This window comes from Larus michahellis, chromosome 4 (genome assembly GCF_964199755.1).
Source record: "Larus michahellis chromosome 4, bLarMic1.1, whole genome shotgun sequence".
Lineage (NCBI taxonomy): Eukaryota > Metazoa > Chordata > Aves > Charadriiformes > Laridae > Larus > Larus michahellis.
Genome location: NC_133899.1, coordinates 88,797,843 through 88,819,617, shown reverse-complemented (window position 1 = coordinate 88,819,617; position 21,775 = coordinate 88,797,843). Strand labels below are relative to the sequence as shown.

Below are 21,775 nucleotides of genomic sequence, written 5' to 3'. Positions count from 1 at the left end.
GAAAAATAATTTAAAGGTACAGAGGGATTTGACTTAACCAAAATGAAAAAAAAAAAATATCTAGGAGGTATCTAGGGTGTCGTAAGCATTGCATTCTCTATCTGCTAAAATTTGTTTCTTTCCTTAGTAACCTAAGACAGAGTGGCCCAACCTCATGCAGTCCTTGTGAGAGTCTTCTCTCTCCTCAGCGCTGCAAGTTATCACTGTCCCCGGGGGAGAGGAGAGAGTAGAGAGCTTCTGTGGCCTTTCACTGGATGGTGGTTCAGCACTACCACTTCATTAGCAGCGCTTTTAGGATGAGAATTAGTTGGCTTCCATTCCGATTAAGTTCATGCATTATAGTATGTTTTGATGATGCAGAAACAGGTGGATTTCCTGACTCTGTCTGTAAGCACGGTTTGACACCAAGTGATACTTGTTCAGACTTTAAGATTGTATTGTCTCGAATACATGTTCTTTGTCGATTTATAGATTCCGGACAGTGTAATTATTGTTTCTTATTTCCTTAAATATCTTGTCTCCTGCTTCATACTGTTTGTATGAAAGATCACAATTAAATCTTCAATTTGAGTCCAGCTATTTCATTAAGACACAAAGATCTCTAGGTGCTAACAGAAAATCTGTTTGTGCATTTGTTACCGAAGGATCTACCCACTAACTTTTTCGTAGAGAATTCTCAAAACCAACTTCAAATAAGATGATGTTGTATTGCTGTTTTCCTGAACTTTTCTTGGTTTTAAGCACTAGCATTGGAGTGACGTGGATTAGTCATTCAGGAAGTACCGGCAGAAGATTTCAGAACTGCAGATGATAAGCTTTCCTGTGTTTGTGTAAACCATAAAGCCTCTCCAGTTCAAATAAGAACAATCAGATTACTAAAAGTTTACATTTTAAAGTAGTTTATAGAGGGTTTTTAAAATGTTCTATAGTATTATAACTTTTATCGTTGTTTATTTTATATATGAAACCTTTCCCCCTAGTGCCTTGGAAATTTCTTAAGCCAGCCTCACTCTTGATCATATGGAAAGCATCAGACATTCACTGTATTTAAAATGACCGTGATATCAAATAGTGATCAAAAAGCAACGGAAATTTTTGAATGTACTACTTGAAAGCAGTTGTACTTATTTGCAATGGTTGTTCGTATGTTACAGGTTTATGCACAAGCAATTAGTTGCATTATCACGTTCCTTTGTTAATTCTGTATCGCTATTTGCGTATGAAAAGTAGTTAAACTGCAATTTAGCATGGTTGCCACAACCATGGAAATACCCATATCCTGGCTTGGCATCTTGCTTGTCTTCCGCTTATGGAATTCAATTAGTTAATAAATTACTTAATCCATTTTATGGTCTTAGCTGTGAACTTTAATAGGTAGTCAATAGAAATAGATGGATGACATTGTGAGGGTAAATAATAGACCGCAGAATAGGAGCCAGCAGAGAAACAAGTTTAACTTTGTTCATTAAGTTGTTCACTTCTCTCTTAACTATATTTTAACTTTTCCAAATTGCAGTTACACTTTTCTTGGAGTTTTGGAAGAGACGGCAAGCGAGACTGAAATATGAGTGGGATTTGGTTGATTTTGAAGAGGAACAGCAACAACTCCAGCTGAGGCCTGAGTACGAGGCGAAATGTACCCAAAAGAAGAAGAATCCCGTAACTCAGGTAATGAGCCCGCTGGGTGGAGGTGCATGCAGATCCAGTTGTGTGCCGAAAGGTAGTTTGATAACGCGTGAGTTCTGCCTCAGGAACAGGCTAAGTGGAGGCTAAGTAGGCTAACAGGCCATCTCGTGGCTAAGTAGAGATTTGCGACGCACACCTAAGTGATGCCGCATTTATATTGGAGCAGGGCAGGCCCTCGGCTATTACGTCTCCACAGAGCAGTGTTTATGGGAGCAGTGAGTTTGGCTGAAACATGTGGAATGTGATGCCAACCACACCCTCACTGAGCACAACAGATTGCATCAAATATCGAAGCAGAATTTGGTAACGCGTTGTTTTCTCGCTGAAGGCGTCCAGTTGGTGAGTGCTGAGGTTTGGGCTCTTTGGTTGATGGGTATCAGAGATAAACTCTTTAACTGCCGACAGCAGCATGGCTGTGTTAGCGTTAGTAAATCTGGGGGGTCTGTTTTACCCCGGCGCAGGGCCACTGCCGTGTGTCTGTCCCGCTTTCCAGTCTGACGGTAACAGTAACACGGCGGCCTCTTGCACATGACAGATGTGCCCCGTCTCTTGGGCCACGGCTCTCTTCCTGCACATGTCTTTTGTTATCTAGGCTTTTGACACAGAATAAATGAGAATGTGAGGGGGTTACCTCTGGAGCCTGTGCATAACTTTAATTACACTCTGTTGATTTTAATTTCCACTGGAAACTGATAGATTAAATTGGGAATACAAAGGCAAAGTTTATAGCTTTCACTTGGCTAGCACCATCTTTACAGCGTCCTTCCCATTTCAAGGTAACAGTCTCTGAAATCTTCACGCCTTTAAAAGCACTTTCTCATCCCTCCACAAGATAGAAGCAGCGGTGGTCTCGATCTAAAGATACATAGGTGGGACTAGCTGTGGTTTTGCTTCTGGTAGACAGCCACCGTGTCTGGGGAATGCTAGAGATGAAGGTTGCTGAAGCCCTGTGTCTGAAATCTAATTGAGGTACAATTAACCACACTATTTAACTCTGTTAAATGCTGGACGTTTTAGAACGTACTAGAAGTTAATCATCTCCATTTAAATTTAATTTAGGTAGGAGTTATTTGACAAATTTAGGGATCAGATGGCTGCATTCCAATACAACATCTACAACCTCAATTTGACGTATTTTTAAGCCATCCTTCCTTTTCCTAGAATTATATATAAATAACTTATTTTCACTAGTCATGAGTATACTAAGATAGCACAGTTCCTGGGAAAAAAACAGAAGCGGAGCCAGAACAAGGAAAGAATCACTGTTATATAAAGATATAAAACAAGTCCTGTCTTCCAGGGCTTGTCTCCTTAACTGTTAGGAACTATATACACTAATCTTATTTCTTACGAGAGACAGCGTTTGTGTCTCTCCTTCCCCTTCTGCACATGCAGCATTAATGCTGTTCTTCTTATACCTGTAGCTTGTATGCTGTACAAGTTACGCAGAGGTCTTTGATAACCGTGCACTATGATTTTGAGGGTGTACAGCTTCAGGTAAATCAATTTTTGGTTAGCTCATTCAGCTAATTGAAGAGAGGTGCCTGCCTGTTGCATGGGGTTTGCTAGTTTGCATCCCTGTGTATGCTCAGCCTCAAAACCTCCACTTTCTTATATGGCTGCGCAGTGACCAAAACCAGCTGGACCACGGTGGGTCTGCTGCAGTTGAAGGAAAGAGCAGGGAGAAATCCCGCAGGGGGTTTAGGGCCCTTGTGTGCCCTGAAGGAAGGGGCTGCAGCAGAGGGTGCTGGTGTGAGGAGAGGGAATGAAGGGGCTCACCCGCAGGCGGCGATTGTGGACAGCACGGACCAAAACCCATAGCCTGGTGAGGTGAAGCAGCCGCAGCAGATGACAGCCAAAGATGGGTGAGGGGCATTTGTATAACTCTCCTCGGGGAGAAGATTTTTCTCTCTCTAAATTCATGCAGATCGCTTAGGTAGGATGGTTTATTTGGCCTTTATTTAGGGAATAGAAATTGGACTGTAATGTATTTTTCTTATGTCAGAAAGAGATACAGCACTCTTCTGTGCTTTCTAAGTATGCATTAACAATTACCATAAAAATTCAACAACTGTACCGTCCTTTATTTTATGACACATCAATATTTTACCTTGGGGGATTTTCAAAGCTTTTGTGTGGCTGTGATCCTTATCAATACCCTGTTATAGCAAACCATGCAGATTAGCCACGCTGTAGTGTAATTGCCTTTCATTAGATAACGTGCAGTACTGAACACGTGAAAGGACGGGGATTTCAAATAAGTTAATTCCGCAGACTGGTAAGTTGATACGCATACAGCTCACTGAGTTTCTGGCGTCCCAAGGTTGGCTTTGCTTCACTCAGAAAATTATTTCCTCATTATTCCTGGCCATGATTCAAAGTTCTAGGTGCACTGAAACAGAAATTGCCCACCTTGAGGCCTTAATTAACGCCTCATTTGGTCATGAAGCTAAACTATTTAGCTAGATCATAGCTAAAATCTAGTTTTGCTGATTACAGTAGAATCTCAATTCACACAAATAATGAAGCAATCCATTCAAACTTAGGCTCTGTCGTTGGACGTTATTGCCTACATTTTGTTCTAAAGTAGAAAACCTGTTGAATAGCCTAGAAAGTGCAAAACATTTGTTCTAAGTATAGAATATACATATTATTTATTAATAGTAATAGGTTTAAAATGTTATGAGCCTATGTCAAGCCACCTGATATCTGTGCTTGTATCTTATCTTCAGCTGGTTTTTATAGTTCTGTTAATAGAGCTTTTAACTGTTATCACCATCAAACAACTCATTGTGACTCGAGAAGGCAGTATTGGTAATTATGGTTAGAAAGTATACTTAGGCAGACAGAGGCGGTGTATCCCTCCTGAGAGAACAGCACATCACACCTCAAACAAAATCACATCGGTATGAGCACACTCACTGACTGAAGAATATCGCCAAACACTTGTAAAAGAACTGCTGCCGCTTGGTTGTCTCAGAGACCAACGCGCAGCTCAGTCGTGGCCGTTGTATTCAGCGTAATTACGCCGCGTTATCCCAGTGTGTTGGCCTTGTGTGCAACAGAAAACAAACTCCTTTCAACAACATTTTACAGGTTCAATATCTTCTGTTGTCAAAACAAGGATTTCCTGGTTCAATACACTTATTGATAATATACTTAATATTGTGCTCGCCTGTAGTGATTGCTGCCCCTTTGTCCAAGAGGAACGGAATCACAGAATCAAAGAATTTCAGAGTTGGAAGGGACCTCTAGAGATCATCTAGTCCAACTCCCCTGCTAGAGCAGGATTGCCCAGAGCACATCCCTCAGGGCTGCATCCAGGCGGGTCTTGAAAATCTCCAGAGAAGGGGACTCCACACCCTCCCTGGGCAGCCTGTTCCAGTGCTCTGCCACCCTCACCATAAAGAAGTTTTTTCTCATGTTTGATCGGAACTTCCTGCGTTCCAGCTTGTGCCTGTTACCCCTCGTCCCGTTACTGGGAACCACTGAAAAAGAGCCTGGCTCCGTCCTCCTTAAACCCACCCTTTAGATACTTGTAAACATTAATAAGGTCTCCCCTCAGCCTTCTCTTCTCCAGGCTAAAGAGTCCCAGCTCTCTCAGCCTTTCCTCATAAGGGAGATGCTCCAATCCCACAGTCATCTTTGTTGCCCTACGCTGGACTCTCTCCAGTAGTTCCCTGTCCCTCTTGAACTGGGGAGCCCAGAGCTGGACACAGTACTCCAGTTGTGGCCTCACCAGTGCAGAGTAGAGGGGGAGAATGACCTCCCTTGACCTGCTGGCCACACTCTTCCCTATGCAGCCCAGAATTCCATTGGGCCTTCTTGGCTACAAGGGCACATTGCTGGCTCATGGATAATTTACTGTCTACCAAGACCGCCAGATCCTTTTCTTCAGAGCTGCTTTCCAGCAGGTCCACCCCTAACCTATACTGGTGCCTGACATTCTTCCTCCCCATGTGCAGGACCGTACACTTGTCCTTGTTGAATCTCATTAGGTTCTTCTCTGCCCAGCTCTCCAGCCTGTCCAGGTCACGCTGGATGGCAGCATGGCCCTCTGGGGTGTCAGCCACCCCTCCCAGTCTGGTATCATCAGCGAACTCGCTGAGGATACACTCTGTCCCCTCGTCCAGGTGGTTGATGAATATGTTAAACAATACTGGTCCAAGTATCGACCCCTGGGGGACACCACTGATTACAGGCCTCCAACTCGACCCCGCTCCATTAATCACAACCCTCAGAGTCCTGTCACACAGCCAGCTCTCAATCCACCTCACTGTCCCCTCGTCTAGTCCACACTTCCTCAGTTTCCTAAGGAGGATGTTATGAGAGACAGTGTCAAACACCTTGCTGAAGTCAAGGTAGATGACATCTGCTGCTCTGCCCTCATCCAGCCAACCAGTTATAACACCATAGAAGGCTATGAGATTGGTCAAGCATGATTTACCCTTGGTAAATCCATGTTGACCACTTCCAATAACTTCCAGCTCCTGAATGTGCTTGGATATGACATCCAGAACGAGTCACTCCATTACCTTCCCAGGGATGGAGGTGAGACTAACCGGTCTGTAGTTCCCTGGGAACCTTGTCCCAAGATTTATCAAATTCAGATTATTTTTTACTACATCTTCTTGCACTGGCTTTAGTTCTTAAGTGATCCTTTCTTAATACATATAATCTGATGTTTTAGGAATTAGAATTGGTTGCGAAAAAGAGAACTTTACACGAACATGGAAAATTGTTCATGTGCTATATGGGGATACTGTCTTGGGTAAGATCTAGCTGCATGGTGCTGCAGCAGAGATTGGCAACTAACAAATGTAGCCATTTCTTCAATTAAGAAAAATATAAATTGAAGGAGTGGAGGAAAACACTCTCTGGCTGTGTGGAAAAACACGATACATCCAAATAAATGACCATTTTAAGATATCTTGATACAAAGAATTTCTTAAAATTCAGTCCAGTTCTGGACTCTGAACTCAGGCTCTGCCCTACCATTACGGTAATAGTTCTGTCCTGTTCATCTAATGAAGGAGGTGGTCTTTTTCCTTCAGCTATTGATTGATTTTTGCAAAGGTTTAACCATTCTTTCCAAGTACCGTCTTTACTTTTAGCATTGGCATCTCTTCTGTCCTGATTTGTTTTCTCCCCCCAGCACATTCAAAATTGTGTCTTATCTGCCCTTTTAGAGAGGGGGGTTCTCAATGGTTCTCCTCGGATGTGGGCACTTTCACACAGCTGATGAGAGCTCTGTGTGCTGCTTGATGTTAGAATAAGATGATGGATTTGTGAACTGTGCTGTGCTTGCTTGACTGTTTCAGGAGATGGAGCCTTATTTGCCTATAACTAGCCAGGCTGTGCGGTTCTGCATCTCAGGAACTACAGTGTTGTTCTGGGTGAGCATCTTTTGGAATCCTCATTTTAACATGTATCAGAGTTGCTGATGATCCATAATCATGACATTAACACGGTCTGGTTTTAAGCACGACGTTAACACGTGCTTTTATTATTGCCCTGCTGATTTCCTGCTGTCGTGCAAAATGCGCTTCAATTCAGATTAAAAAAAGTCATCCTTGGAAATCTGTCATTAATTAGTAATTTTATTGGACATTTTAGTATAGGGATAATTTTCCTCTCGCTGTTAACAGACCATACTGAAAAAAATAATATTAAAGGCAAAAAAAAAAAAAAAGATACTATTCACTACAATGAAATGTCTACATATTTCTCTGTAGAAATATCTGCAGAGTGAATTTCAGGATGGATGATGTAATCTAACTTCTCCCTTCCATCCATCTCCGTTTCTATGTATTTTTTTCATATTAGCATTAGATTGTCTGCTTTTCTTGTGTTAACAAAATAATTTTGTTAGGTTTAATGTGTCTAATATAACAAAGTGTTTTGCCTGTGTACTTTGCATTTCAGTGCTGCTGAACTCACGCCCATAAAGAATAAAATTTAAAAAGTATAATGCATGATGTTTTTACGTCTTACTTGAAAAGTTGCATGCATATAGCTATACTGAGCTATAAGTATATTTGACGTCTCTGTCCTTTCCTTAGGTGTCTCTGATTATAGCTAGCATGATAGCTGTGATCGTGTATCGTCTTGCGGTGTATGCTGCCTTTGCCAGCCTGATGGAGAACACTCAATCTTTAGAGCCCATCAGTGGATTACTGACCCCTCAGCTGGCAACTTCAGTCACAGCCTCGTGCCTGAATTTTGTCATCATCATGATACTGAATTTCTTATATGAGAGAATAGCCATCTGGATTACTGATATGGGTAAGCAGTGTACTCAAAGACAAAACTTTCAAGGAATCAGGAAAGTAGAATCCATCGAGAGGAGCTCTGTGGAGTTGTTCTCACCTCGGGCCCAGTTCAAGCACTAGGACATCAGTCTGTAGCTTGCAGCAATGACTCAGTCGTATCCATGACCATATTGAACGTTTTCCTCACATTTGCGTAGTTATCATAAGCTGTTTTCTCTTAGTATAATGTTTGCTTATATTAAAACTAGTCTACAGAAACAATCGTAGTTCCAAACAGAATTAAAAGTTATCGTGTGTTATATTAAAGTCACCAAAGCAAGATCAAACTGTCTTGATTTAGCAGTATTTCAATCAGAAATCCTGAGGATACATATTTAAAAATAGACCACAGCTTTCACAGCCATCTTTACAAGAAAATGGACTAAATAATCATGTCTCGTACTCTGGGGGGAAAAGGTAGGAGGCTGGGTGATGGGATAGGACAGTAGATTTTCCAGGGTTTCTTTTTCTTGGGCCTTTTTCCCTTAGCTGTGGTCTAGTGGGAGGTGTCCATGCCCATGGCAGGGGGTTGGAACTAGATGATCTTTAAGGTCCCTTCCAACCTAAGCCACTCCCCAGATTTGGAGTTAATACAGATTGAAGGCAAAGACTGAGCAGGTTGAGAAGTTGTGCCCAAGATGCGTTATTGTGGCTGTAGCCACTGGTAGCTTTCCCTGCAGTAGGCTCACCCCAGAGCTGGAGGAGCCGGCAGGCAGGCCCAGGAAGATCTATTGGGTCTGTAGCAGATTTCATGTTTGACTCTTGCTTGCTTGCTGGAAATATCCTTCCCTAGAGCCCTTCATAGGTCTTTTTCTTTGTTTGCCCTTAATGATTTAGATGTACAAGTCCCTGCAGGTGCTATATAGAAAGAAATGATTGCAGAATATTCAGCTGGAGAGGGGAGAGCTGAAAGTATTATGTATTTGTAGTTTGTACAGCTGTCATAAACGCAGTTGGGTGATCTTTTTTTAGGAGGTCTTACAAGTGGAATCAAGAATTGAAAGGTGTTTGTTGCAGAAATTTAATAGGATGTTGCATTAGGTTTATTTTGATTTATTGCGGACCATCTCTTGTCTCAGAGATCTGTATTGTTTTTCGCACTTGGCCAAATTAGACCAAAGAAAGACAGAACAAGTGGTAAGTAAAATTGCCCCTAGGAAAAAGAAACAACAAAAAAAAACCCAACAAACCAAATCCCAAACCAGAAAATCATAATTTTTTAATCTTTCTTTCGTGAAGGGCATGAATCATAAACATGAAGGCTCAGCAACGTTATTTTGCTGCTTGCAAGTGTGGAGGATTAATTTCTTAAGCGTCAGCGCTACCTGTGGCTCTCGGTTACAGAGGGAAAGTAAATCTGTTTACTTCTGTGGGGCTGCTGCCCTCCTCTGGCGGCCGTGGCAGCTTCGCTTACCCAGGCTGAGACACGGTTGGCTCCAGGGTATGAACTATGTTGGCCGTGGTTGTCAGGAGTATCTCTTCTGACTCTTGTCACTCTTGAATTCCTTCAAAAGGTTAGGCCAGATTTTGTTTTCAGACGGGCAGGTATAACCTACCTCTGGTGCTCTGTGTCTGGTATAGACATCTGAACAGCTCGCTGACGATAAAAATACTTTAATGAGCTGCAGCCTAGGCAGACTACCTCACCTGAGTACTACCTCCTCTGTAGCATCAGGTTCCCAGTAAATACCTTCTGTCACGCAAACTTATGCCAAGCTCGGAAACACTAGGTTACTCAAATATAAAATAACTGCCATAGGGCAGGGGAGTTCAACACATCTGCCAGGTCCTGACCAATTCAGAGGGGCTCAAATGCTTGTATATTTTCTCCCCTTTTCTCCCAGCTTGAGTTGGTTATATGTTATTCTTTAACAGTACATTTTACCAATAATGTGCTTAGGGTTTCCTGCTGCCTTTAAAAATGTAAACATGACGGAGAATGTGATTACGAAGGCAGCAAAATCTTAAGCAAAGGCTTGGTGATGTTCAGTGCCACCGAGATGCCTGTGTCCTTCCCCGCTCTTCCCCCTACTATAAGTCTCGCCTTTCAGAGGCACAGAGCCCATCCAGTTTCTGCCCATTTCGATATAAGTTACATGCGTACAGCATACTGAAAAAATCAATACTGTAACATACTGAAAGAAAAAAAGAAAAAAAATATTCTTTATCATGTGCATTGCTAACAGTGGAATTTTCATAGTCTAGGAGACACTGACAGTTAATGTTTGAGATTCACCTTGGATCTCCTAAAAATTGTGCAAGATTTAAGGATGGGCAAGTGGTAGTGGACAGTACAAAGAAGGGGAAGTTGAAGCTTATAAATGTCTCAAGAATGAATTTCACTTCCTGCCTACTCAGAACATTGCATTGTAAATTAAGGGTAGGGTGTCTGAGAGCCAGAGCTCCATCTGCTGAACTGTTTTGTAGGTGGTTTTCTTTTTCTTTTTTTTTTCCTCCCTTTTCCTTTGGGATGTAAGGGCACTGTGGGTGATGAGTATTTCTGAATCTGTATCCTTTTAAAGGTAATAAAAAAATAAAACTACTGTTTTCTGGTTTCACAGAGATTCCCAGAACTCATATGGAGTATGAGAACCGGCTCACGATGAAAATGTTTCTGTTCCAGTTTGTCAACTACTATTCATCCTGCTTCTACGTGGCCTTCTTCAAAGGGAAGTTTGTTGGTTACCCAGGTGCCTACACATACATGTTTAATCGTTGGCGAAATGAAGAGGTAGGACTTTCTTGATTAAGATGAATTGAATAATAATAAACCAGTTTAAACTCTTTATCCCTTCCAACCTGTGCAGTCGTAAATTGCCCGCTGCAGGTTTGGTCTGGAATGAGCCGGGCCTCAGCTGGCCATCCTGAGGCTGATGGAGGGGCTTCCAAGGATTTTTCCTGCTTTTGCTAGTCGGGGAGACACCAGCAGTGAAAATCTGTGGCTCTCAATCACAAGGGTGAAAAATCAAAAAGCTTTTCTTGGCCCCAGTTCTCCTGAAATACCAGTGGATCTCGCCATAGGTCTTAAAAAGTGATCCTCTAGGTTGAAGAAAGCTGGTATAAATCGAAACGGTCTCTGGCTTTTGGGTGTCTTCATAAGCTTTTTGAGGCACTGCGTTTTCAGAGAAACCATTTGGTAAGGTGCACACCTGTAAGCTTTTGCTTTTTTCCCTCATTTCACTGCTAATTATGCTGTTTGCACGGAGATGAAATACAGTATTTAATGTGAAGCATTGCTTGGGAGCCCATAGTGGAGGAAAAACTTGATGCAAAACACAGTGAAGTGATGCAGTGCACTTACTGGTGGAATATCTCCTCATACTGGTCTGGCTCCTAAGTTCTAAGTGCAGGTAGACATGGTGCTTAGGGACATGGTTTAGTGGTGCTTTTGGCGGTGTTATGCTAATGGTTGGACTCGATGATCTTAAAGGTCTCTTCCAACCTAGGCAAGTCTGTGATTTTATTCTTAAGAAGGCCTCAATAAAGAGTTGAAACTTTAAACGCAGTGTTTGCGGAAAACAGCAGAGAGCAGATACTGGCAAGTATTTAAAGACCTCTGCTGTAGGGATATGAATAGAAAATGCAGGTGCTTCCTAGGTTGGGGTTGCTCTAGTGTTGAGGGATAACCGAGCACCATAGGTTCACCTTGCTGGGGCTGTGGGGTGGCTGCTGCCTGCGGCTCCTGCCGCCCCATCTTTGGGTGCCTGCACAGCGGTCAGCCTGAAGCATCTCTGAATTACTCTGTCTTTAAATGGTCATTATGTTTTGGTGTGTGTTTTATCACACACGTTGAGCATTGAAAGCCCTTCTGTAACAGCTTTCCTGAGAGGGTGTCTCAGCTGGCAGTCCAGGTGAAAATTAAGTATTGTCCTAACAAGCTTTAAGAGCTCCTTTCTTTCATTTATACAGTAGTAGACTGTAGTTTATCTGGGTAATGTCCATTATTTGTGTCCGTTAACCTGCAGTTTGTCTCTGCCAGTGTGATCCTGCGGGCTGTTTGATAGAACTGACGACGCAGCTCACCATAGTCATGGCTGGCAAACAGATCTGGGGAAATATCCAAGAGGCCATCGTACCGTAAGTTACCTCTTACACTGAGATGCCTATGTTATAGACAGAAGAAATTCTTGGAAGGAGGGATAACAAGTATTGCCATATGAAGAAACTTAAGAAAAATTCTGTAAATTAAGCACAAATTCTGACAAGTAGACTCATTGCATAGAGGCTTTTGGCCTCTTTTTGTGAAAGCCGTGCTTGTAAAAGCATGTTGCAACAAGGAGCTTGCTTAGAGAAAGGGATACTTGATCTGCTTTTCTCATTGTTAACTTTTTTCTGCATATACAGCTGGATTTGTAACTGGTGGGGTCGCCGGAAAGCCAGAAATAATCCAGAAAATTTATACAGTCGCTGGGAGCAAGACCATGATCTGCAGACATTTGGAGCCTTAGGGCTGTTCTATGAATATCTAGAAATGGGTAAGTTTAAAAATACACATTTGGAATCGAGGACAAGACACCTTGTACTGACACCTTCAAAAAAATAGCGTCTCAATTAATTGTTATGGGTTGATGCCACTACTTTCATCTGGTAAACAGTAGACGATTAACTGCTGGAAATCATTAAATAGGTCAGCCCAATTAAAAAAAAAAAAAAAAAGCTGCCTTTGCATCTTAGACTGCAGGGAATTTCGCTGCAAAGACTGTTTGTTTCCCTCGTTTGAATGGGGAACATTATTCTCGGTGCAGCCAGCTGTCTCGGCGTCTGTTCTGTTCTTGTTCCCGAGCATATCCTGAGCTGATGTCAGTGGAAACTGTAGGTATGAGCTGCGTGCCAAACATGCTGTGAGGATGGGTACTGCAGATATGACATCTACGAACTCGATCAGGGAGAATCCGTTTAGTTTTAGGTTTGCCCTGATTAAGCGCTTCGGTACAGTCCAGGAGACCAGCAGAGGGAGCATGGGTAACAGAATAGGGTGCTTCAAAGGGAACGTGAACGGGTCAGCGTATGAAATTGCTTTACAAAACCTGAGAAACTAAAGCTAGAAATGGAAGCCAAACTAAATCTAAAAGACACAAAAAAACCCCAACTAGTATTTGTCTATTAGAAGGACAGAATTTGTTGAAAAGTGGTCCCTTGTGTTGTTTTATTTGTATAGAAATAATTATTGCCTAGAGCTTTGCGACTGTATTATTGTCACTTCATACACTTCAAGATATTTCATACAGGACTGTGACCTTGTGAAATTTATATGCTAAGAACCATCAATGTTGCCAGCCATGCCTGTTAGTAGATGTCCTTGCTCCTGCTGAATCAGAACTGAACCAGTACGCTCCAGCATTGTCCTGGGGCTGCTAAGCTAGTAGGAATTTTGTTGCTTGTCTAAGATAAGGAACTGATCGCTGAAATCATGGAAGAGCTGATGACTGGTGTATGGGAACTTATTTTTATCCACTGCCTGAACCAGACAAGATGTTCTGTTTCCTGTCTTTAAAATACAGTGGCAGTATGGGCTGTGCACTGAGGACCTTCACATTCTGTACCGAGAGCCGTTTTATTTTGGTAATGACTAAAGGGATCACTTGCGTATTTTATCTGCAATTCTTAAACTAATGTTGAGACTCACAGGTGGAACTGAATTTGTGTTAATGATTTGACTAAACTATAGGTGGAGGTAAGTTTGTGACAAAAGTAAAAGTATTTCCTCTTTGTTGTTTAGGAGAAGATGCTTGCTCTGTACAAACCGCAGGAGAGGAAAACTAGCCATTTTATTTTATTTTAAATTGCTCCTTTCTCGTAATTCAGAAAGGTGATGTATGAGTATGTTCCCATTCCCCTAGAGTTACATTCCATTCATGAGAGACTGCAGCACCGTGAAAGAATGAGTGTCCAGCACTGCTGGCAGCATCACTGGACAGGACCCGAATGCCCCGTTCCCGTGGGTGCTGCTGAATGGCAGCCCTAAGAGACTAGAGACGTCTCGGGGATGGGACAGGTTGTCACTTAGCTCAGGCCAGGGCTGGAGATGACTTGTGCAGCCTGACAGAAGTTTGCTATTTGTTTTCAAGTGGCAGCTTACATGTCTCATTGTCTCATTGTCACCCTGAGGGTGCTCTTGTAGGGACAGCTTTTGACACTTCTCTTCTCTCCCTTGCAGTCATTCAGTTTGGATTCATTACTCTCTTTGTGGCGTCCTTTCCCCTGGCTCCCCTTCTTGCTCTGATGAATAATATCCTGGAGATTCGAGTAGACTCCTGGAAATTAACCACTCAGTACAGGAGACCTGTGGCTGCGAAAGCACATAGCATAGGAGTTTGGCAAGAAATCCTCAATGGAATGGCCATCTTGTCTGTTGTCACTAATGTAAGTACGTTAACTGTGCTACATCAACTTTGATTCTTCCATGTACTCAGAATTTGCAGATTTAAAAATCAGATGCTGCTTTTTTTTCCTTCGTCAACAGTATTCACTGTATCCCATGTTACCCTGCAGAGGCACGGTCAAACCATTTGGGTGGTTCACCTTGTCTGTATGTTGACGACATGCAGCTCCCAGTCCACATTTCCTTGGACCCAGAAGCTTTCATTCATTTGTCTGTGTTTTCCAGCATTTTGGAATGGCATAAGCCAGTCTGAAGCTTAGTCTGACGATTGCCCAGAGGGGACTGGAGGGGACAGGAGAGGTGCATGAATTCTGTCGGCCGGATGGCATTTCTGTCTTGTCACTATGAGGCCTGTTCTGTGGGAATTCTGCTTGTTCAACTGCTTCTGGATCCCACTATGTGGCAGCGGCTCAGAGTGCTTTTTATAAACTGGAAACTAAATGCTGTGCTAGTATTTCATGTTAAGTATAAAGCAAAGCAGACTGTTGAGCAAAAGAATTGCCTTTTAATGTAGAATAATATCAGATCTGCAAGTGTCTTGGGCAACAAACCCACTTGACTAATAGGCAAGGTACCTGTGCATCTTAAGCATCTCAGGTTTCTTGGGAAAACGTGATGGTAGCCAGTGTTTCTAAATACAGCTGGAGAAAATAAAGTGACCACACACGGGATTCGCATTCATCCGTTCTCACAAGAATTCAAAGCCCGATCTCCTCTTTCACTGTAAAGTGCCATGATCACAGATAGAAGACAGTTTGGTGCGAGGGGATATTTGGGATTTGGTGCCTCTTGTAAGGACTGTTCACATATTTTGGTCCCTGAGTGACGGTCCTCGCAGCAGAGGCTGCAGTCGGAGTCTTTACCGAGGCAAAGTGCCCTAGTCATGCTCACCCTTGCTTTTAAAAGATCCTGGGTCATGCCGCAGAGGCATAATACCAAAAGCCCTTTATGAATCTGCTCACAAGTTTTGTGTGCCACTTCCTTAATTTCTTTTTCCAATTTCTTTTTCAGGCTTTTATTGTTGCATTCACATCAGATATGATTCCTCGTTTAGTTTACTACTACGCTTATTCTGAAAATGAAGACTCCCCTATGTCTGGATACATAAACAACAGTTTGTCGGTGTTTCAAATCTCAGATTTTCCGGACAGAAACAAGCCTAAAATGAATCCAGGAAATTTTGTCATATGCAGGTTGGTGTAATGCTAAATATTTTATCACTTTGTTTAGAATGCAGCATAAAAAGTCAATGCAGATCTAAGTAGTCCACTGGAAATCAAACGGTGTCATTCTCATCATTCTGAAGCGTGGGAGGTAACGTTTAAGCTATTAGCAAGGGAGGAGATCATGCCGGTAATGAAAAAAATCACCTTTTTGTTGTTTAAGAGAGTCTCATTGCTAACAGGTTTTTTGTTTGGTTTTGCTTTTTTACTTAATTAAACGATTGATTTTTGAGTGGTGGAAAAGATTTGTGTCCCTCAGGTTGCAAACTTCAGCCTATATTTTCAAAGGTTTTTAGGCTGCAATGCCAGAGTGGACAAGGAAGTATCACTAAGGGGAAGTTTAGATTGCAAAGCTGAAAATGAGATACAGTATTTAAAGTCAATTGTTATTGTGCTAGATACCACCAAGGATCTGGGCCATCCTGCGTTCATTAAAAAAAATAGTCCTTTCTTGCTAGAAGGGGGCTCCAGAAGAATTGAGAAAGAACTTTGGAGAAGTACATGGTAAAAGAAAAGTATTGATTTGATGAAAAAAAATCCCAAAACAAATGAACCAAGCGAAAAAACCCCAGCGCTTTCAGAAGAAGCTACATTTGTATGTTTTAGCCGTAAAGCCCCAGGAGTCTGTATCCTGCTTACACACGTGAGTGTAGAACACGTACTCAAGACTGTCCTTCCATTAAACCCTGCATCTGTCCAGTCCAGAATCTGTCAGCATCTGTCACATTTATTCAATACTTGTCCGTTACCACGTGATACAGTCCATCGCTCTGTCTTGTATTATCTGATCATTCCCTGAAAAAAAGGTAACCCGTGTACAAAATTGCACTTCTCAAACATCCTCATCTCTCCTCTCCTGCTGTGAGTGTGAGGGTGTTTAAGCAAACGTAAGATAGAAACAAATTGAGAGGCAACCTTTTTTCTGCAAAAGGAAACAGACCATTTAAAACAAGATGAAAAGGTTCCTTAAGTGACAGCTGTATTTGCCTGTACCTTGTAGTCTGTCTCAGACTGAACGTGACATTTCACCTCTGCATGTCTTTCTGTCCATCAGGTACAGAGACTATCGATACCCGCCAGATCATGAGAGGAAATATTTGCACACTATGCAGTTCTGGCACATTCTTGCTGCAAAACTGGCTTTTATAATTATTATGGAGGTATGTTCCCTACAAATTTTCCTTCCAAAGTTGGTACCTTATAGATTCTCTAGGTAGTTCCTAATGTTACAGAAAATATAATTGCTGAGAGTATATAATAGTTTCTTCCCAAAGTAATACCAAATATTCATGTCCTAAATGATTGCTACAACTAGGTCTTCTAACTTCAGGGAGCAAACCTCAGAGTAAGAGCAGTGAAAAGAGCTGAGCAGGCTGCTACGTTTGTTCGAAATAAGAAAGGTCTTTATGCAGATGGAAGAGACATGAACCACCAGGACGAGCACTTCCACTCATACAGGTTTCGTTAGAGCTGTGTGTGAGACGACTGTATTCAGATTCCAGAGAGCATTTTTCAGGGATGTGCATTGGCTAAAAATAGCTAAATTAATAATTTGGATAACTGGTACTTCAGTATTAAACCATTGTCTTGCAAGTTCTGAAGGGAGAAGGGAGTTGTCGAAGTGCTCTTCTCATCGGTATCTGATCAGTTCTCAATAGCTGAGCGTTACGAGCACGACCATGTGAGTTTTCTAAGAAAGCACACAGAGGTACTGGAAAGTGATGCTAGGGATTCAGAACCTGACACTTGGGTTTGCTAGTTCATAAATGGTATGGAATTAAAAGTTTCTGCATAAAAGGAAGTGCTTTAACCTTCATTCACATCTTGGATACACATAAGTTTGTTACGTATTGTTCCAGGACAGACAAATGAAATGTATTCTGTTTGTGAACAAAAAGTGATCGATCTATTTGGTGGTAGATAAAACAATTGGTGTTTCATTTGCTAATGAGTTGTTACCTTTCTCCTGGCCTACTGTTTTGTTTTGCTTTTTTTTCTTTCAGCATGTTGTATTCATCGTCAAGTTCTTTGTAGCATGGATGATTCCTGATGTCCCTGCAGACGTGAAAGCCAAAATAAAACGTGAAAAATATTTAACACAGAAAATCCTTCATGAATATGAACTTGAAAAACTGAAGGAGAAGCTGTGTCAAGGTGATAAACTAGCCTCGGAAAAGGAGTTCATCGCCACAGAAGGGAGAATGGAGTTATCCAGAGCAATGTAGTTGAAAAAAACCAACTGTTCGGGATTTTGCTCATATTCGCTTTTTTTGATCCGTGATTTGCTCAGTACGCATCATCTTGAAAGCTATAGGACGGTTTCAACCCTTCGCTTTCAGTCCAAAGAGTTTAGACTTTTCTTTAAAAGTCTTACTGAGCATTCTAGGTTTAGTAAATCTATGTAACTGTATGACTTCAGCACTGTTTTCTATCTACCCTTCACTTTGAGTAATGAGTGTAATCTTGTAATCCTAGAATTCGGATTCCCAGTATAGGGAATGTTACCCTCAAAGGGCTCACAGGATATGATAAGGTCGTTGCCACAAAGCCCTCCCCCTGTTGCTGACTGCGAAGTTCCAGGCTGTATCCCAGCTGAACGAAAAGGATATCATAGAGGACTCCTGCTGTGGAAAATGCTGAGAAGTATTATTTTTATGACTCGGTCATTTAAATAGGAGAACACTCCTGATACAAGGGTTAGGGGTTGGGGCTTTTTTTTTGTATCCACTATGTCTTGTGAAACATTTGTTTGCAGCTTTGAACTTCTATACGCTTTTTAGAAGGAATTGATTTTTGAAGATATATTGGCTTAATTCCACTTGGAATTATTTATAGGCACAGAGTTCAGTTAATACATACTAATGAAGGAAAAAAGAAACACATAATTTTATTTTCATAAAGATATCATCTGCCAAAGAGTTTGCTCTTTAAATGAAGATATTTTGGAACCATCTAATTACAGTGGTTTTTGAGAAGATGTATACAATGTGGAGAAGTACAGGTAATTTATGTCTCAGTCTCTAAAACTGCCATTGGAAGGTCATGCTTGACGTTAGTTTTGGCCAGAGCTGCTCCTTTGTTTGGGTGCTGTGTTTGGATTCTCTGGGAATGCCAAGAAAGGGCTAAAGCTGTGTGTCTGTACTCCAGGCGTACCATGGGGTGTGCCCGGGAGCCGCACCGCCACGCGAATTCGTCTAGCTGCATGGTTTGTACGTGGATTTGGATTCAAAAGATTTTAAGCATGCCAAATAATCTATGTTTACGTTGTTGTTGTCCTTATACATAGGAGCCTGGTTCTTTTCTCTTCTTAATCTTTAAAAAGGATTTTTTTTCACTTTTGTCATGGGGCTTTTCTACCAAGTTATTGAGTTTATAAATATGTAATAACTACTTGTGCAAAGTAGCTACCAGATGTTTATGAATGTGCCCTCATTTTAGAATTTGAAGCAGTTAGGCATTTTTATGATTTTGCTGTATATTTGACACATATCAACACGTCCATGCTTAGTGCCTTGTTTATTTGCATTCGGCAAAAGATGTGAACACGATCACTCTGGAGCGATGCCTGTTTCCAAGGGGTGCTTGCAGGCATCGTGATACTGTGAACCCGCAGCCGTGGCTGGACAACGTTAGCCAAACCAGGCCTGCTGTGGCACGCTTCTGGTTCAGTGCTGTGCCCGCCGCTCGCTGAGAGCGCTTCATACTGCTCGGATGAAGCAGCTTCAGACTGCTTAGACAAAGTAGCACCGGGCTGTTGAGTTGAGCTCTCTCCTGCTGAAGTACACTAGCTAGAGAGATTAGAATTTTTACTATATTTGCACTTTCAAAGTTATACTTCCTTGCAAGTATACACACACACAAAAAAAAAAAAAATCAGATTTTTATTCCATATCAGCCAAATTATGTACTGTTCACTAGATTCACAACTCAAGGTTTCCGTATTTTGTTTTAGCAGACCTAGCCTACGTCTTGGAATACGTGGCTAGTAACCTTAAAGTTGTAACAGAGTTTTAAATCAGTATCTTGAGTGGAACCGTCATTATTAGCAAAAGTTTTAACGTTGAAGTGCCTACCTCGACCAAACGCCACATGGTTTGGCTGCCAGTCAAGGAGTTGAAGCAGATGTACATTTCTCATTACTGTAAGTTATTCAGCTGCGTTCTGTGAGTTTGCTTGATAAATCAAGCGTGTTGGCAATTCATGTTCCTGATGAGCTGACCATGTTCTTGAATATTCAGATATATTTGAAGTAATGGGTTTATCGGAGGAATGCATGTATAAATGAATGAGCTCTGCTGCTTAATGTATAAGCCAAAGAAGAGTATATCACGTGTGCGACACCAGAATTCACACAATGCAAGCACTTTGCTGCTGCTTACACATCTACTGTTAAATAAACAGCTTAATTTAGATTTCACGGTTTTGTTACTGTTAGCAATGCAAACAATTGCTTCAAACAGGGAGGTGATGAGATGCAAAATGGTATTTCTATGCAAAACGTAAAATCCCGTTGAAGCTGAAAACAGATTTGAAAATTCAGCATTAGATGCACTATTCCTGCTTATGGAACATTGGTTTGTTCAGGTCCTGTAATAAAGTGTCCTAATACACCACATTTGAAAAGATGTCATCAAAATAGATGTGTTGTGAATGAATAATCCCATTGAAAAGCAAGATGGAGGAAAACAAGGAAATACTTTAGTTTGGGATACAGCATTGATGTGCAGAAGCCCCGCATGCAGACCCTGAATTTGAATTACTGTTTTGACCCCTATTTCTTGCTTCTTTCAAACTTATTTTTTGAGATCGCTTCCTATTTAATGATATACAAACAGACGTTTTGCATATGTTGTATCATACAATAGAAAGTGGAAAAAATCTGGGATCAGCTTATTTAAAAAGAAATACATATATCTTAAAAATCCATCATTATACTTCATAGCATTACTTCTTTGTATATAGAAACTGTTCAAAAGAGAATGTGTTATATTAAGAGCTAATGTCACATAACAAAATAAGTCTAACACCTCTTTATATAATAGTTTGCCTTTACTTGTCATTAAGCAGTATTTTGACAGAAGATTATTAGCGTGATTAGGATTATAACGGTTCACATACATATACGTTTCCTGAAGTGTTCTTGAAAAGTGACAAAACCAAGAGAAACGGACTGGTCAGTTTGATATTTGATTTTGTTGTGTTTAATGTAAGTATCTAAAAGTGTCCTTGAACCAAAGCGAAGATAGTTCTGTGCTGGAACTACTGTAACGTGAGCAACAGCAGGTTGCTTCATTAGAATTAGAAAAAGAAAACTGGCCTTTCAAGAGTAATACAATCAGGGATTTATTTTTGTTCCCAATTAAAATTTAGTATTTTTACCTTGGAAAGATTTAATGTGGTATGTTGTAAGCAAATGACTGCAAAATAAAAGTGCTACTATAAGACACTATCCTATTTTTTCTAGAAGATTTTGTTATTATGCTTTTACTTTTTTTTATGTAATATTATCAGTTTGAGACAACAGAACGGAGTGAGAATAGGTGGATTTTCCAACCGTTGTATGTGTACTGCCGGGTTTGATCCGTACTGTCGTGTAGTCTGAGTGGCGTTTTTGTCTTAAGTATGTTGCTGATATATATGATACACTAATGTTGGAATAAATTTTTTAAACATTGCATTCAGCTAACTTATATATGTACGTTTAATATGATCTAAATCTGGCAAATAAAGCAGTGTTTATTTTTCACGTGCTGTCAACTTGTTTTGGGAAATTCCAAGAATTCAGAGAGGAGCTGAAGTGTTAAAAGTTAATTGCCCAGAGAACCTCATGGAGAAAAGCTTTCATGCAGATTTCTGCAACTCATTGCAGAATGTTGGGATGCTCTACACAGTTTTTCTGCAATTGTAACTTCATAAGTTTTTTATTCGGGTGATTATTTGAAGAAAGCCTCCTGCCATCTGACTGCCATCTTCCGCTTGATAATCACAATGCGTAACCGTCGTCTTCATGCGTTTTCTTAAGAATGAATTACCAGGGAAGAGCTGTACTAAGTTCTGCATATTTTGTAGGCAATGCACATGGACCGAGACGGCATGAGTCTGTGATAGCCCACAGGGGAATTAACTGCAAATTCCCTACATTGGAAGACCACAGGTCAGCGAAAAAGACTCGG

General features: G+C 41.2%; 1 protein-coding gene across 19 annotated transcripts in view; it reads left to right on the top strand.

The window, feature by feature from the left end:
* ANO5 (anoctamin 5) overlaps window positions 1-19,462 on the top strand; it is a 60,619-nt gene extending 41,157 nt beyond the window's left edge. For 17 of the 19 annotated variants that reach the window (XM_074586294.1, XM_074586293.1, XM_074586305.1 and 14 more), the window contains 10 exons: window positions 1,517-1,668; window positions 7,008-7,082; window positions 7,749-7,971; window positions 10,559-10,728; window positions 11,977-12,074; window positions 12,342-12,472; window positions 14,155-14,360; window positions 15,391-15,572; window positions 16,657-16,762; window positions 17,606-19,462. In XM_074586294.1, coding sequence (XP_074442395.1) covers window positions 1,517-1,668; window positions 7,008-7,082; window positions 7,749-7,971; window positions 10,559-10,728; window positions 11,977-12,074; window positions 12,342-12,472; window positions 14,155-14,360; window positions 15,391-15,572; window positions 16,657-16,762; window positions 17,606-17,827 — 1,565 coding nt within the window. In that variant the 3' untranslated portion in view covers window positions 17,828-19,462. Of the gene's footprint in view, window positions 1-1,516; window positions 1,669-7,007; window positions 7,083-7,748; window positions 7,972-10,558; window positions 10,729-11,976; window positions 12,075-12,341; window positions 12,473-14,154; window positions 14,361-15,390; window positions 15,573-16,000; window positions 16,246-16,656; window positions 16,763-17,605 lie in introns of all 19 variants that reach the window. The other 2 variants (XR_012586902.1, XR_012586903.1) reach the window with 1 other exon arrangement.
* Window positions 19,463-21,775: the final 2,313 nt, after the last annotated feature.